This window comes from Suricata suricatta, chromosome 9 (genome assembly GCF_006229205.1).
Source record: "Suricata suricatta isolate VVHF042 chromosome 9, meerkat_22Aug2017_6uvM2_HiC, whole genome shotgun sequence".
Lineage (NCBI taxonomy): Eukaryota > Metazoa > Chordata > Mammalia > Carnivora > Herpestidae > Suricata > Suricata suricatta.
In genome coordinates, this window is record NC_043708.1 from 28,650,279 (window position 1) to 28,668,910 (window position 18,632).

General features: G+C 39.9%; 1 protein-coding gene across 11 annotated transcripts in view; it reads right to left on the bottom strand.

Annotated features, from left to right (window-relative positions):
* The window catches only part of RGS6 (regulator of G protein signaling 6), a 546,475-nt gene that overhangs the window by 507,313 nt on the left and 20,530 nt on the right, over window positions 1-18,632 (bottom strand). For 10 of the 11 annotated variants that reach the window (XM_029951172.1, XM_029951168.1, XM_029951170.1 and 7 more), the window contains exon 2: window positions 13,155-13,258. In XM_029951172.1, coding sequence (XP_029807032.1) covers window positions 13,155-13,238 — 84 coding nt within the window. In that variant the 5' untranslated portion in view covers window positions 13,239-13,258. Of the gene's footprint in view, window positions 1-13,154; window positions 13,259-18,632 lie in introns of those variants that run through there. The other variant, XM_029951174.1, reaches the window with a different exon arrangement.

Sequence of the window (18,632 nt, forward strand, 5' to 3'; positions counted from 1 at the left end):
GAGGCAAGGTCATGAGTTGAGTAATGGGGGCAGCATCATGGAAAAGGAAGGAAATGGGTTCTCCCCTCAAGCCTCCAGAAGGACTACAGCCCCGCCAAGTCATTTTAGACGTCTGACCTCCAGGACCACAAGAGGACAAATGTGTTTTGTTTTAAGCCCTAATTTTATGGTAATTTGTTACAGCAGCCACAGGAAACTAATACAGCAGCTGCTAAAAATGTCTCAGATATCGTTTCTTACAAGACAGCCCCCTTATCTTAGTACACTTAACCCCGAAGAATGAAAGGAAACTTGTACTCTTCTCTCAAGCAGGGTCCCTAAACTCCAGAACTACCGAACACTTAAATAAAATGCAATCTAAAAGGGAAGGTTGAAAGGGTGAGTGGGCAGCGAGAGAACACTGCAGTCCTATACAAACAGCATTATCCAAGCGGGCTGCACAGGATGAGATAGAAATGGAATGTGCCTTATTTATAGCAAAGCCTGCCTCCCCTCGCAAGTGTGTGACAGAAGAGCTGTTTTAAAGTTTTATTCTTCAAACTTGGCTGCAGAACTTGGCTGGTTCTCAGAACTGTGCTTTTGTACTTAGCTTTAAAATGTAAGAACCAACCCCATGGTTAAACTGGAGGCAGAGGTGGTGCAAGCAAGAAAAATGTTGGGGGGGAGGGCGCGGGGAGTGGAAAGAGGTTGAAATGTTACTCTTATTTAGTTAGTTGCTTAAGAAAAACAAACAGGGAATAAAATAGCAAAAGGCTTGGAAAGGTTCCAAGTTGAAATTTTCTAATACCCAAGCGTTGAGGCTCCCATGATAAGGTAGTGCTGCAAAGCTAGTCAGACTTGAGGATGGGGATCAGGTTTCGAGCCAGATGTGCTCCAGCCCCAGTTACTGGAGATCCCCTCGCCATCTTTCTTAAGCTCAAGCAACACTGAAAACAACCCAGGGAAGGCCAGCCTACAGATGCAGAAATGAATACTGACCTTCTGATAAACAATGTATGTCAGGAGTCGTGACACAGGTCATACCCTCTGACCTAGAAATTCTAAATTTCGCTGTTAATAACAAAGAACTGATTAAGTAAATTACGGTACATTATCTACTTAGAATATAATACAATCTTCAAAACTATGATTATGGAGACATATTGTGGCCTAAGATTAATGCTTAGGCAATGGTAGGAAAACATAAAATAGTATATACATTGTGATTACCCACTAGGCTAATATGTATTTAATTTTTTAATTGAAGTATAATTAACACGAATTATATGTTTCAGGCATACAATATAGTTGTTCAACAATTCTACGTATTTCTCAGTGCTCAGTATGTGTACTCTTATCCCCTTTATCTGTTTCACCCATCCCCCACCCACCTCCCCTGTCAACCGCCAGTTTGTTCTCTGTATTTAAGAGTGGGTTTTTTTTAGGGGCGCCGGGGTGGCTCAGTCTGTTAAGCATCGGACTCTTGGTTTCAGCTCAGGTCCTGATCTCATGGTTCATGGGTTCGAGCCCCATGTCAGGCTCTGCGCTGGCAATGCGGAGTCTGCTTGGGACTCTCTCTCTCCCTCTCTCTCTGCCCCTCCCCCTTTCATGCCATCACCATCTCTCTCAAAACAAATTAATAAAATTTTTTTTAAAGGAGTGGGTTTTTTGGTCTGGCTCTTTTTTCATTTGTTGTGTTTCTTAAATTCCACATATGAGTGAAATCACATGGTATTTGTCTTATTTCCTTAGCATTATACCCTCTAGGTATATCCATGTTGTTGAAATAGTAAGATTTTATCCTTTTTTATGGCTGAGTAATATTCTGTCACATATAAATGTATATATGTATGTGTGTATGTACACACACACACACACACACACACATACACCACACCTTCTTTACCTATTCCTAGATGGATGGACACTTGGGGCTGCTTCCATATCTTGGCTATTGCAAATAATGCAGCAATAAACATAAGAGTACATATATCATTTCAAACTACTTTTCATTTTCTTTGGGTAAATACCCAGTAGAGGCATTACTGGGTTATATGGTAATTCAATTTTTAAGTTTTTGAGGAACATCCATACTGTTTTCCACAGTGGCTGCATCAATTTACATTTCCACCATTTTTCTCCATATCCTCACCAATGTTTGTTGTTTCTTGTATTTTTGAATCTAGCCATTCCGTCAGGTGTAAAGTGATACCTCATGGTGGTTTTAACTTGCATTTTCCTGATGATTAGTGATGTTAATCACTTTTTCATGTTTCTGCTGGCCATCTGTATGTCTTTGGAAAATGTCTATTCACGCCTTCTGACCATCTTTTAATTGGATTATTTGGGGTTTTTTGTTGTGCTGTATGACTTCTACATATATTGTGGATAGCAACCCCATATCAAATGTATCATTTGCAAATATCTTCTCCCATTCAGTAGGTTGCCTTTTTGTTTTGTTGATGGTTTTCTTCATTGTGCAGAAGACTTTTTTTCAGGTATAGTCCCAATAATTTACTTTTGCTTTGTTTTCCCTTGCCTGTGGAGACATCTCTAGAAAAATGTTTCTACAACTAACGTAAAGGAAGTTACATCCATGTTTTCTCCTAGGATTTTCATGGTTTCAGGTCTCACATTTAGTCTTTAATCCATTTTTTTGTGTGCATGGTGTGAGAAAGTGATCCAGTTTCATTCTTTTGCATGTAGCTGTCCAGTTTTTCCAATACCCTTTACTGAAGAGATAGGCTTCCCATTGTGTATTCTTGCCTCCTTTGTCATAGATTAATTGACCATATAATTGTGGGCTTATTTCTGGCTTCTCCATTCTGTTCTAGTGATCTATGTGTCTATTTTGTGCCAGTACCATATTGTTTTGATTACTACAGTTTTATAATGTATTTCAAAATCCAGTATTGTGATACCTCCAGCTTTGTTCTTCTTTTTAGCCCTGAATATATATATATTCTCTCTCTATATATATGTATATATAGAGAGAGAATATATATATATTGAGAGAGAGAAAGAGTATAATGTGTGTACATGTGTATATGTGTGTGTGTGTGTGTGTGTGTGTGTATATATATATACACAATGTACGTAACTTATATGCATTACTTATATAAAAGACTGGAAGGAAATAGACCAAAATGTTAATTGTGGTCATATTTGCATGGTAGGAATAGGTGAGGTTTTTTTTGTTCATATATTCTTTTGAAATGACTTATTACTTTTAAAATGGAAAACAAGGAATTTTTAAAAGGAAAGAAAGAATGTTGGCAGAAAGCTCAGCTGTACCAATATTTACCAGGTGAGTTTCAGAACTAGAAATGTTTAGTGTTTTCTTGCCTTGGGCTCTCTGTATAAAGAATAAAGCTATTATTACATGAGGCACACCTCCTGGATTTAGTGTTATAAAATATGTTGCCTCCTAAATACATCTAGGTTTTCTTATCACCAAACCTTGCTTACACAACTGCCACCACCTAAAAGCATTTCTTGGCTTTTCCTACAGAACTAAATCCTCCCTCTCTTAAAGATGCAATTCAAATCAGTTCTCTTGAAATTCCTTCCTCCCCTGTAAGCCCACCCTGACAACACCAACCTTCCTACAATTAACTACAACTTTGAGATTTCCTTTGTTGTTGTTGTTTTTTTACATAATTCAATTTCTTTGAAAAAAAACCTACAGGCTTTACAATAAAGCAAACCCAGATTCAAGTCTCAATACCAGTTATTTACTCCTTCTGATCCTGTCTCCTTGTATGTAATAGAGGCTGACCGCCATTTGCCTTCCAAGCTATTCTGCTGATTACATGATTCAGTGTATGTACAGTACCCAGCACTGTATCTAGTATAGAGTAGGCAGCCAATAAATCCTTATTATCTTCCTTAATCTTGCACCAGGAGACTTGCACTCAAGAAAATACTAAAGGTAGTTCTCCAGACCAAAGAAAAAAGGCCTCAGAGGTAAGCACAGAGATATAGAAAATAAAAGAATGAAAACAATATTTTTAATGTTTATTTATTTATTTTGAGGAAGACAGAGAACGTGAGCAGGGGAGGGGCAGAGAGAGAAGGAAAGAGAATCTTAAGGAGGCTCTGCTCTATCAGCGCAGAGCCAGACATTGGGCTTGATCCCATGAACTATGAAATCATGACCTGAGCTGAAATCAAGAGTTGGATGCTTAACCAACTGAGCCACCCAGGCACCTCAACAGTAACTTTTTAGGAACTCTACATAACCATTATGTTTAGCAAATAAAACAAAAATTTTATAAAACAAAAATGGCAAAGTTTTGTAGGGTTTTAAAAATACCAACTATCCAATCAGACCATACCCCCCGGGTGTCAGTAACCATCTTCCTTTCAAGAAAATTAGTAGGTATACCAGAACAGAGACCCAGTAACCTAACTGGGGTGGGGCGGTATCCCAAATATAAATCCTATCCACTCCTATGATTATTTAATCTTTTTCAACTGATATTTGCTTGATTTATATCATTTGATGTTATTCACCACAGAGGTATAAATATTCTCCTGGAATGAGTGTATATCTATATCTATATTTATATCTTTATATATATTTTTCCCAATTCTTTATTGTAATACATTTTTAGAAGTGAGGATGTTAATCAAAAGACTTGTCCATTTTCAGTTTGATTTGTATTGGCAAACAATTTTTTTTTAAATAATCTACCTATCCCACAATGATTGGAACACCTCTTTATTTTCCCTTCACGGACACCTGTTAGCTTCTAGTTTTTCTTGTCCAAAATACTGAGAATAGGGACTGAACTCTATGGCCATTCAAACCCTCTGCACTGTAAGGGATACTGCAAAGAAGTGTCAACTGTGAGGGTAATAAACTGCCAAAATGTAAAATCTTAGGCTCCTTAAAATGAAATGAGGGGGGAAAATTGGAAAAATGAAACGAAGCCTTGAACACACCAAAGACTTTCCAAATTAGAAAGTTATACTTGTGGAAACACATCTTATTAAACCACACTGAGCTATTCTCGACACTAAAAATACCATCCCTTTCATCTGCGGACACTGATACCACTGGTCAGGGACTTGCCCACACTCCTGTCTCCTGCCAACCAAGATAATGTGATGGGGCGCTTTTCCTCTGGCAAGTCCAATCCTAGGGGAAAAGGAAAACAGAACAGCTCTGTCCTAAGGCAATAAGAAACCTTCAAACTTTTAATGAAAGGAATCTTAAAATGCAGATTGAACAATTAAATTAGTTACCCAGAATACTCTCTGAAGTTAGTCCTTGGGAATTTTATTTAATGCTAAAAGAAAATAAAAGGAAAAAAGCCCTCAAGACTAAAGAGCATTTGTTTGAAACATCCTGACTTACCCGACTTTTTAAAGTTTTGCTTGGGTTAACTTGTTAGGGAAAATGTGAAAGAAAGCAAAGAGGGCTATGAAACAATAAATAGGTAAGGAAATGTGATGTCTTTATTTTAGATTATGAGAGCTCTGGGCATGTGAGAACTGGAAGTACTTTTGAGATCGCCCAGCCTAGCTAACCTTTCACTTCAAATGGCAGAGCTTGACTTAAAACAGAAACAACTTGTGCGTGGCCAAAATGAGCCAGCAGTGCGGCCACAATCAATACCCAGACACCCTGGTCTAGTTACATGCTCTTTCTGTGACACTTGATTTCTCTACACACAAGGAAAAGGAGGGCAGGCGATCTGGCCCTACAGTTATTTGGTTCAAAATTTTGTTGATTCCAAGAGACCTTCCAACATTACCCAGGTAGAACCTGGTGAAAAGATACCTCCTTATTCTCCTCAAATCCACCCTACATCTTAGCAGTCACCAAATCCTGTTGATTCTACCTCCTAAACATCTCTCAAACACACCTCTTCTCTACATCACCACTGCCATTGATATGGCCACGATTGTTTGCTCACCTGAATTCCTGTAAACTCACCAAACCATTGTGCCTAGTAATTTTACCATTTCTTATACACTCTCTCTCTGTATAACTGCATTCTCCACATGGACTATATGACTTTCCCGCTTCAAGCTTCTCTGTGGTGAATTTCCTTATGAAAAACAACGTCTCAGTGGTTTTTCTTTGCTTTGGGGTTAATACCTGCATGAGTCAGAGCTTTATGAGGAAACAGATAGCACACACAGGACAACTCAAGAAAGGTTTATTTCAAAAAGAACCAAGTATAAAGAAGTGGCAGAGTACAGGAAAACCATAAAGTAACACTCGGGAGCCTCTGACTTGTGCATAAACCCCTCACCTAGAAGTGGACCTAGTGACCTGCTCCTTCCTAACAGAAAGAGGATGTTATGTCCAAGGTTGGGTTATGAAAGAGTGAGACTCCTATAACCACCCCCCTTTCTTACTCTTCTTCCTTGCTCACTCTGACAAAACAGCCTGCCATGTTGCGAGCTGTCCTGTGGAGAAACACAGCTGACAGTGGAGGAACAAAGGAACGGAGGCCATCACTCCACAGCACTTGAAGAACTAAATCCAGCCAACAACCACATGAGTGAGCTTGAAGTGGGCCTCTCCCTGGGTGAGCCTTCAGCTGAAACTGTAGTCCCAGCCAACATCTTGATTGGCATCTTTTGAGACACACTGACAAAGAGGACCCACCTTAGATTAATGACCCATGGAAACTATAACATGATCACCGTCATGCTTAAGCCAATTAACCCCATTATGTTTTGGGGTAATTGGTCATACAGCAACAGAGGGCTATACATACTGGAGCCACCCAGATGCCCAAAAAAGATGAAGAGAGGAAAAGGGTATCAGGATTCAGGGCAGAACAGTCTGCCCTGGGAAGAACAATGACCTTCAGTAAAGCAACACTGGTAGTACAAGCCTCTAGAAGGAGCCAGGGGAAGAAATATCTGGCTTTGCTCTTCTTCCTTCCTTTCTTCTCTCCCCAGACTTCTACTGACCAAATCTGATTCAAAGCAAGAGATTCTAGGAGCCCTGCAGATGCAGTCCACCTGCTGGGGCAGAGAGCAGTATGGAGCGGGTAGAACATGGGCATGCAGGCGCATAAGAAAGATTCCTGCATCATGTCCTAAATCTTTGGCATGATGTAGAAGGTCTTCTGTGATCCAGCCCTAATCTCCCCAGCTAGCTTTCTTTCTCAGCCTCCATCACAGAACCTAGCTCCAAGAGAACAGCCACTTGAAGTTCCCAGAACTGAGTTTATAATATCACAACTCTGTCCCTTTCCATGCGGTAGTCCTTATGCCTCCTATACTTTTTCTCCCCTTCTCTGCCAGGTTAATTCCTATTCATCTTTCATGAATTAAGGCAGGTGCCAAATCATCTGGCTGTCTTCTATGACATCATCATCCTCTCTCTTTTCTGTTTTAGTGTTTATTTTTGAGAAAGAGAGAAAGAGAGAGAGAACGAGCGAGCAGGGGAAGGGCAGAGAGAGGAAGACACAGAACCTGAAGCAGGCTCCAGGCTCTGAGCTGTCAGCACAGAGCCGAAGGTGGGGCTTGAACTCACAGACTATGAGATCATGACCTGTGTCAAAGTCAGCCACTTAACCAACTGAGCCACCCAGGTACCCCCATCCTCTCTCTCGATATGGACTTCATGACCTTTCTACCTCCTTCCCCATTCCTTGCCTCACCTCTACCGACTGCCTCTTGTAATTGTCTAGTTACCCACCTCTGCCCCATTAGCCCACAAGAGTTTTCAGGGCACAGACCTTATCTGGCATTCCTAGCACCTAACAGGGTCTGGCACACAAATGACATCGATATATATTTGCTGGTAAGATTATTTCTAGTCCTTGTTGTGCCTTGGTCATCAGAATCCGTGGGTTCCCTGACTGTCGGCTGTGCTGGCCACTACAACTGCCTTCCATGAATTCCAAAACAAGGTCCTATTCCCAGGGCGCTCATCAGGCTTGCCTCTTGCAGGCTAGATGTTTTCCCCTTCTTGCTGCATCCCAGTGCCTGTGTAACTAAAATAGGACTACATTTACTTTTTGGAAATATGCCTAAAGCAACTTCTGCCCTGGGCTTCAAGGGTCCTGGAACATTAGGGAAAGTGACCTTGGAGTATCAGGTCAACACAAAGGCCAGACCCGAATTCCAGCTGAAAAGGAATAAATAACTAGAAACTAACAAATGAAGGAAGCCAGCAATGTCATACAAGAACACTGGCTTTTTCTTCTTTCTCTTAAACTTCTAATTCATCCCTAACACTATAGATTACTGACAATATCCAGTGCTGCTGTTTAAACACTGTTCCTGCTATCTGTCTAACATACAATCAGTGCTGCTAAAAGACAACTATACAAATGTCTTAAATGTTATTAGCAAGCCAAAGAAACAGGTCACCACCAAGAAGACACTTTAGCTGTTGAATGTGAAACCATTACAACTACAATTTTTCTTCTGACGCCTAACGATATTAGGTTTTATCTCAATCCAATTTCATTTATGTAGGACTGCTTGAAATATGTCTAGAAAGTTCTAAAGACCCGTAAACATGTCTACAGTCTCACAACACTGTTTTGACATCAGAGAAGTGTATTAATCTAAATAATTTAAAACGTACAGAGTGAAACTTTTAAGTCACTACAGAAAAGTATGTTTACAATATTTAGTCCAATCACCTCACTTTACGGAAAAGGAAACAAAGCCAAAGTAATATTTTATTTATTTTGCTGATAGGTTGGTAGGCATACAGGGTTCATTTTATCACGCTTCTTTCTGCTTTATGTGGACGCTGAATATATTCTTTTTGTGTAAGAGGTATTTTGTGGCTGGGAAGGAAGGAGGAAAAGAAAGTAGAGAAGAGGAAGTCAAAATGAGAAACAGAGCTAGGAAAATGAAGTTCCCCACCCAGAGAACCAAAGCAGTAAATGTAGGATCCGGGACCAGATATCCAGAGCTCTCTGCTCCCTGTCTGGCATCTTCCATTACATCGCACCTCCTCCTGACCCAAGTCTAGGTCAAGTTAATCTACAATTTTCTCTGTCCAACTACAATCGAATTGCTCAGAGTTCTACCAAATCAAACTACCAGTCCAGTTGGAAATTTCTCAAGAGACATCATTAACACCACTCAGAGAACTAAACAAAATCAGAAAGCAACCTCCTTGTATTCAAAAGAATTCTGAGTTTAAGAAAGAAAGTAAACAGTTTTGAAAATCTTCATCCAAGAAACCAGAGCACCAGCAAGTAGAATGAAGCTTTAGCATTACAAATGTTCAAAGTTAACCCCCGTCAAATCTCTGAGAAGCAGCAGGAAAAGCAAAGATCTGCTACATGGTACTTACACTTATTTAATTTATCCAGTGTCTGCTGGCCCCCAGCAATGTGGCAATGGTAGTTTGTGGTTGATAGCATGGTAGTGGAAAGGACACCGAGGGGGGCAGCCAGGCCACCTGGACACAATCATGGCTTCCCTGGGAAATTGCTGCACCTTCTCCATACTTTACTTTGCTCCTCTGAGGGGGTTACTAAACTCCCTTACACGTAACTCCATGACAGAAGGCTGGCTCCTCTACATCCGAGAGAGCTATAAATAATTACAAAATCAAAAACCCACTTCAAAACATTAACTTTCCCATTACTGTGCCATGTGTACTCTACCTGGATACTGTAAAAGATACTAAATAAGGGTTTCGAACTCAGATTCTCCTGAGAAAGAGTTTAAAACTCAGATTCCCAAGACCCAGCTCAGACATATGAAACAAAAATATCTTGAGGGGTAGGAGGGTCTCCTGAGGATCAATATTGTTATAAAATACCCCTAAATGATCTGACATCCAGCCAAGTTCAAATATCTTCCCTAGGTTGGACAATTCAATGACCCAGGATCTTTTGGATCCAAGAATATTAAAAAAAGGTTAACAAGGTCTGGGTGCTGTACAGAATAATTAAGGTTTTCTTTTAAATAGATTTTTAATGTGACCAATACATTTTTCATACCCACCTCCAATCCAAAATGTGAATGTGAAGGATGAGAAAGTCTGTTCAACTCAATAAATAAATCATGCCTTGGGAAAGTACAACTTCTCACAGTTAATGACACAGAAAACATGAGAGGAAAGTGAACAGTACTCTGCAGGTGTAGGCTTGAGAAACCTACCCATCATTACTCATATGTCGGAAGGTTACCATCCTAAATGGCATTTAAAAAGTCACAACAACGTTATGGACATAATCATCCCACTTATTACTCGGAAGTTTACCCCAAAGCTCCATTTCTTTAGATCTAGCTTTTTAAATGTCAGCATCTGAATCAACACAACACAATCCAAGCAAAACCATCACACGAAAAACATCTGACATGAGTAAGAAACAACAGAGAAAGAAAACAAAAAGGAAAGCACTATTTGCATAATTTTTAATGTAAATTTTTGTTGTGGGCCTCTAAGAAAAGGCTTGGTTTTTAGAGCTTACAATTTGAAAAAAACCATTATAAAAGAGGACTTCCATAGGACATGTCTTAAATTGACCTTGATTTCAAGGTTTAATCTTTACTGACACCTTGAGGATAGTGTCCTACAGTATTGGTCGTATTGGTTATAGCCAAGGGCTGGTCTATAACACTGCGAGTAGAGAACTGGGTAAATATCCATGACTGAAACGTTACCAAGGAGTTAGTCAAATTAACTAGGTTTAAATGATTCCGGGTCCTAGACCCATACTAAGCAATACCTTCTTTCTTCCTAATAGAGTGAAGAGATGTAATATCCCTTCCATAGCAATTAACTAGTATAGCAAATACATGAACACACAAATATCCCACATGCAAACTTTTCAAAAGGAAGCACGATATATTCCCAGTATAGAAACCAAATGGCTAGCAGTCATATCTTTGAAGAACTATAGTAATGGACAACTTTGTATCTAAATTAAACCAAGGGCCTGCTGCCACCTAAAAGTGGGTAAAAATCAAGTTCCCACAAACCTGTAGGAAGTTTTCCCTTCAACATAATCCCAAACACTCTAGTAGAAAGGTGTTTGGATTGTACGACCTTTATATTCCCTGCCAACCTTTAATTTTCCATTGATTTACAATCTCCTGACTAATATAAAAATATCTGTACGGTTTTCCTGTGTCTTCAAAAGGCAACTCACTACATGAACATACTTAAGTCAACTTATTAATAGTACCAACATTTATGCATTTTATAATTTATTTTCTTTCTCCCAATGACACTGTTTTTATAAGACCTAAAGAGAAGAAAAAAAAAAAAATAGCAGCAGCTTTCATTATGCTCATTCACTTTATCTAAAGAATCTTGATGAAAACCCCATGAGGTCCTGTTCTTCCTCCCCCCTTTTATTTTTCTTTTTAAAAATGAAGAAACTGAAGGTCACAGAGGTTAATAACTAACTCAAGGTCACACCACTAGGAAGTGGTAGTGTTGCAGTAATTTTAACCTAGGTCTGATTCCGAAGTTCATGGTCCTATGAGCTTGCCATAGGGTTTCCCCAGCATGGGGTGGGTTAAAAAGGTAATGATGAATACATATCTTTCTATTATTCTGTATGCCTCACCAATTGGTTAGCTCTAGTCATCTCCATTTTCTTTACTGCAACTTCATAGGCTTCTCTGTTAGCGATGGGTTATCTAAGCATTCTCTTACAAAGCCAAGGATTAAGGAATTTGATACTCAAATTCGTTTTGAGTTCTATTTTTATAAAGACAGAAAAATTCACCATATTGATCATCCAGGAGTATCTAGTTCAACCTTGCCCGTGTGACTAGCAGAGACCAAACACACAGAACCCAGCGAACAACTCAAATATTTAGTGAAGTGAATGAACATTAACTCATTTTTCCCTATCAATATGTACTACAGTTAGATTACATTTTCACACACATGCAAGCATTAAAAGTGTATTAATAAGCAGCTATTCCCTCAAATTCAACATATGCACGAATAAAACTTCTGTGCCATATCCCCTTCCTTTAAAACTTCCTTGCAAATGTCCCTATTTGAATGAACAGCATCAATGGCTGCCATGTAACCCAAAGTGAAAACGCAGCCATCTTTGATTTTCTATTTTCCTCCTAATTCTATATTCATTCAGTTTTCAAGACATTTTTAATTTAGACTCTTTAATTCCTTGGCTCAGTCCCACTCAATTCTGAGGGGCATTTCCCCCTGCTCGATTAGCGTCCTCCTTCTTTCTCACAGAAATACCACCGCCACCCTCGACTGAGCCTCCAGTCCATCTTCACAACAGTGCATTTGTCACAGTGGGACAAGACTCATAATCCAAAGAGGAATATTGAGTTTACAACTCCCGGCACAAAAGGTTTTCATGACTAAATGGTCTATGATTCAACACTCTAAAATCTGGCTCCATCCAGACTCTCTTCCCAAAATCTTACCTCCATTACTCCAGGTAACTCACCAATGCCTTAGCTCGCTAGGTCTGGCCGCTGTTGGCTTTCTCTAGCCCTTTGCCTTTGCTGAACGCATCTCACCACTGGAATGTTGTTCTTCTTTCCGCTTCCCACATAAAGCAGTCCTACCCATCCTCTAATACTTGAGTTCAAAGACCGCTTTTCCACCAGTCCACACCTGGCCTCTGAGCCTGGAAGTAACCACCCCCTCCTCTGATTTCATACAATTTCATTTCATTCAAATGAATACATAATAATATAATTTCAAATTCTATTTGCACTTCTCTTTTGGAAACTGACACTTAAGACTATTACAGACTATGCATTCATATACATCTTTTGTCTCCTACCAACTGCAGACATGTGACTCATTCATAAACAATCAGTTGATAAATGTCACACATAGGCCTTTACGTCTCCATCTGCACTGCTTAGGCGATCTTTGCATTTAAAGAAAACCAAACTGGGAGAGCCTGGCTGGCTCAGTCTGTAGAGCATGCAACTCTTGATCTCAGGGTTGTATGTTCAAGCCCCACATTGGGTGGAGAGATTACTTAAAAATAAAACCTTTAAAGAAAATCAAATCATATTCTTCAAGTGTTCGATACCAAGTATGACAAAACCTAACTTCTTTGAACTTTTGAATTGGAAAGGCAGAGGATATGAGAAGAAAATGATATTCATTTATCAGTCAAGGCAGTTTAAGCAGAAAACATTTGTCAAGCTGTCAACATCAGTCAACCCCGCACAGAACACAAACACATACGCAGGCAGCAGCATTTAACGAGAGGCCTTACTTTGCGGTAGACTATCATATTCGGAGAACTCTCCTCTGGGTCAGCGGTCCCCACTGCTCTTTGATCCCCAGGTACTTGAGCCATCCCGGAGGTCTTCACTCACGCTGCAAAAATAAATAAATAGACCCTTAAGGCATGAAAACATTATATAAAGAAAGCCCTGCAATGCACAGCAGTAAGTATCTTTTGGCAGGTGATATGAAAATAGAACATGATAAATTTCTTCTTTTTCCCCATTAATTTAAGCAGTATTTTTAAAAAACATCTAGGGGATCACTGGGGTCTTGTTTTCCACATATGTTCTTCTAATCCCAAAGCAACATGTTCTTTCTTTATCTTCAGCCCTGAATCATGTACCCTAGAGGGGAGCTTATGCCGTCTTAAATAATCTCCTGAGGACAGATGAAGCCATTCATTGTGATGCTGATTTTGTCTTACCAAAGCTCACTTCTTGATTAATTCTATGCACTCAAATCTGAATATTTTACCAGAAAAATGCAAATCAAAACCACAAGGAATGACCACTTCATACCCACTAGGAGGTCATAGTAAGAGAGAAAAACCTCAGATAACAAGTGTTGCAAAGGATGTGGGGAAAGCTGAATGCTTGTAGCTCATTAATAGGAACATAAAATGGTTCAGTCGCTATGAAAAAAGTTTAGTGGTTCCTCAAAAGTTAAACCTAAAATTACCATGTAATTTGAAAATTCAACTATACTCCCGAAGAACTGAAAACAAGTATTCCAACAAATACTTGAACACAAATGTTCCCAGTAGCTCTATTCTCAACAGCCAAAAAATGGAAACAACTCGATGTCCATCAACTGATGGATAAACCATATATGGTCTCTCCCTACAATGGAATAAAGTTCATCCATAAAAAGTAATAAAGTGCTGATACATGCTACAACATAGATTGATCTTGAACACATTACGTTTAGAGAAAGAAGCCAGACCCAAAGGTCACTGCAATGGACTAAATGTTTATGTTCCAAAGAAATCCATATGTTGAAATCCTAACCTCTGGTTTGATGGTATTAGGAGACAGAGCCGTTGGGAGCTGATTAGTGCCCTTAAAAAAGAGACCTTCAGAGTGCTCCCTCCTACCATGTTAGGACACAGCAAGAATAAAGTCAGCCATGAACCAGGAAGCAGACTCTTACCGCACACCAAATCTGCTCAAGCCTTGATCTTGAGAACTGTGAGCAATAAATTTCTGTTGTTTATAAGCCAGCCAATCTCTGGTATTCTGTTAGAGCAACCTGAGCAGACTAAGACAGTCACACGTTGTAGGATTCCATTTATGCTAAATATCTAGAATAGGTAAATCTGTAGAGACAGGAAGCAGGTTGGAAGCTACCAATGGCTGGGCAGAGGATGGGACGGGGCCACTGCTTAATGGACATGGGGCTCCTCTGGGATCACGAAATATTTTTGAACTAGATAAAGGTGATGGATGCAGAACACTGTGAATATATTAAATGCTACTGAAATGTATGCTTTAAAGTCGTTAATTTTTGGTTATGTGAATTTTACCTCAATGAAGTAAAATGAATTCTTTTTAATTCGACCTTTTTAAAAAGCCTGATAACAGTGACAACATATGGAATTTTTGAGTAAAGAAGTTCAGTTCTTGGTATCACACTATATGTGCTGTGTGACTCTGCACTAGTTAAATAACCTATTGGGTTCTCTTTGTTAACTTCCTTTTAAAACAAAATGTGGAACACCTGCTGTGTACCCAGAACCACGCCAAGACACCTCTCTCTACATTGCTCTCATCAGTAAAATGTGAATTCTAATGAGCATTCACAAGTAAGGGTCCAATAAACTGAGTGTAAAGGTATCATATAAAGCCATAAAAGTCCTATACAAATGTTATCTCTAAGCTAAGAACCTACCCGGGGTTATTTGCACAAAATTCATAGGCTTTTCATCAAAGAAACTTTTACAAATACCATACTTGACAGAAAAGGCCATTTCAATTTAAAATAAAAGCTCAGGAAATATTTTATTATAAAATAAGTTGGTACCAAAGGTCATTCCATAAAAACAAATTTGGGCAGAAGATGGGAGAAGAGATAGGAATTTGTCATTTGTGCTAAGAATTTTTTTTTTAATTTTTTAATTTATTATTGAGAAAGAGACAGAGTGTGAGCAGGAGAGGGGCAGAGAGAGAGGGAAACACAGAATACGAAGCAGGCTCCAGGCTCTGAGCTGTCAGCACAGAGCCTGATGTGGGGCTTGAAGTCATGAACCGGGAGATCATGACCTGAGCCACAGTTGGACACTTAACCGACTAAACCACCCAGGTGCCCCTGTGCTAAGAATTTAAATGTCCAAAGTATACCATTTGACTGTTGCTTGCTTTCTTCATCATTTGTGAATTAGGATGCATTTTAAAAGTTAGACTACATGAAGAGATAAAGATCATTCTCTTTTCTCGACATACTGTAATTTCTATGAATATAGAATTTCTATATGTTCTATAGACAATAAATTTCTATAGGTTTCTATGAATATAGTGCTACATGGAAATGCTGATTATTAGTTCCAATCAGTGGCTTTTAAAGTTAAATGAATAACACAGGTTTATTTTGATAAACAGCTACTTCTTTGCCTACTCCTTTGCCTCAATACAGATTACAAAAGAGCAAGAAAAACAAAAATGGGGTCCGTTTATGCATGCTCATTTATCTATGTGACAGAGGCATTTTGGGTTTCTGGGTTTATTTTCAAATGAACACTTGACTTTAATGAACATATTATCTCCCACCTAGAAAAATGTGTTATAACAACAAGGTTGGAATGACCTAGAAACAATCCTGTCAGCCCTGCCTTTGCCTTTCCCTAGCCAACTCCCCCCAACACACACACACACACACACACACACACACACACACACACACACACACACATTTCTAGTGTTATAACAGGTTGATGGACCAGGATTAGGACTTCAGACTACCAAATGTGGGCAGACAGTCTCCCTGTTAGAAATTTCAGTGAATTTAGTATATAGTAGAAAACTTCTATTTTTGGTTCTCCTAGCAGCTCAATGTCATTTAACTTTTCTGTGTCTAGAAAGAATCATTGCTAAAACAGTGATATAACCACTTTCTAGCCCATGTGTCAACAGATGTTAGAGAAGCGGGATGCAAAGCCTACACAGGTAAGGATATTCTAATTATATCCATTGACTAGGAAGCTAGGGCTCGTGACATTAAAGGGCTAGAGTCTCATTCATTACATTATATAAAATATTTATTATTTTTTTAAGTTACTTATTTATTTTTTGAGAGTGCGACAGAGCGAGCATGAGCAGGGGAGGAGTGGAGAGAAGAAGGGAGAGAATCCTAAGCAGCCTCCGCACTGTCAGTGCAGAGCCCGACACGGGGCTAGAACCCACAAACCATGAGATCATCACCTGAGCTGAAATCAAGCAGACACTTAACCAACTGAGCCACCTAAGCACCCCTAGCACACTTCTTTGTGTTATTTGTACGACATGTATGTGCACATGGTAAATAATTCAGGGCCTTTTACTTTAATATTTAAAGAACTGTGAATGTTTTTCTGAAAACACAATTACATTTCAATAGGAAAAAAACAGGTTAATGATATTATTTTCCTAAAATGGCTTATAGCTAACCAAGAGGGAAGGTGAAAATGTGTTCAGGGCTTAATATTTGAAATCTCCGAGAGAAGACAGACAGGCACTACAGCGGTTACGAACTGGCGTCTGTTATCAGACAGATCCACATGCAAATTTTGTCTCCACCACTTCCAAGCAGTGTGATCTGGGGCAAGTTACTTCACCTCTCGTGCCTGAGTTTCTTTATCTGTCACCATAGTCTCAGCATAGGGGAAAGCCTTATGAACTGGGTGACCTGGTTCTCCTACCTGATGTGCAATTAGCTAGCTGTCAGAACCAGGTCAAGCCACAGATTGCCTGGACCCCAAGTGGACAACAGCTGTAAAACCCCACATCTCCAGTGTTCCTTCCAGCTCTGTCCTGGAACCTCCGAACTTCCCTTCAAATGCTCATCAGAATGTTCGGTACCAGCTCTCTTTATCCTAGCCTGTGTCCTCCATTCATGGCAGTACTCATGTTGAACTCGACAAGGAATCACCAGACTGCTGGAGTGAAGCGTCCTCTTCCAGGCTCAGCATCCCCATCCTTGAAGCAAATTTCTGTAATACCACCACCCACCACCAGGGGCAGTGGGGCTCAACATTTCTTCTTGGGGCAACCACCCCGAGCATCCACTCACAAGGTGGGCTGGAGATAAAAAGATACGGTAGGCCCTGGAGATATAAAGATAAATCGGACACAGATGCTCTCATTCAAGTGTTGAGAGTCCAGGAAGGATGACAGACATGCCCACAGAAACAGGATGTCATAACGGGTGGGTGTTTGGTTATGCTGGCACAGGGTAGAAGCTGGCAACTGAGAGCAGAGCAAAGGATGAATAGGAGTCTGGGGGAGGCAGAAGAGGCCATTCCAGCCTTGGGGACAACACAGGAATCAGGCATGGTCATGTGAAGCCCCAGAAGCTGTAGGCACCCAAAAGAAAAAAACTATGAGGACTGATCTGATCTCAAGGAGATTAAATGGGACAGTCAAATGTGGGGTGTTATTTCTAACAGGGCTTTGTACTTCTCTTTGTTTACTTATTTATCCGGGATCTCCTCTACTAAAGCCAGTTCTGCTTGGGCAGTCTTTGTTGGGGGGTGGGGTTCACCCCGGTATCCCCAACACCTAGAACAGGGTACGGCACGTAGTAGGTACTCATATATTTTTGAATGAATGATGGAATTGCTAAGAGTCTACCAAGATGCAGCATACTCCTGCAATATTCATCTGGATAACAAGACATTGAAACTGCCCCACAAAGGAGGCTCTTTCTTGACAAAAACCTGTGTATAGAATCACACTTTTCCCCAGAATTTATTGATATGGATCAGCCCTGAACTCAGGAATCCACTTTCAGAACCCATGAGCAATTCGGATAAGAAGGAACATGTGGGAGGATGGAAAGTATAGTGAGGAGAGAGACCTTGTGAATAACAGAACAATTGAACATCTGTGACTCAAACTCTGATTAGTAAATCTTCTGCAAGTCAAGACTGCAGTTTACTCCAAACTTCTGTTGCATTTGTAGCTTGCAGTTACAACAAATGCCAGCTGTTTTCCTTTGTAATGCCAGCCTCTCTGGAGCAAGCAAAGACTAGGGTCCAGCAGATAACAATGCTGAGCCCAGCAGGTAGAAAGACCTCAACAATGTGGAAAATAAAGTAGCTAAGTCAGACAGGAAATAGCATCTCAGCTCTGGCCACACCAAGACAGCCTTAGCAACTGACTACCTTCCCCCAACTTCCAGTTCTTCACCTAGAAGATGAGAGTCCTCTGCTTTGCAGAGTTTCTTTTGAAGAGGAAATCAGATAAGGCATGCAAATTCCCCGATGCGGAATGAA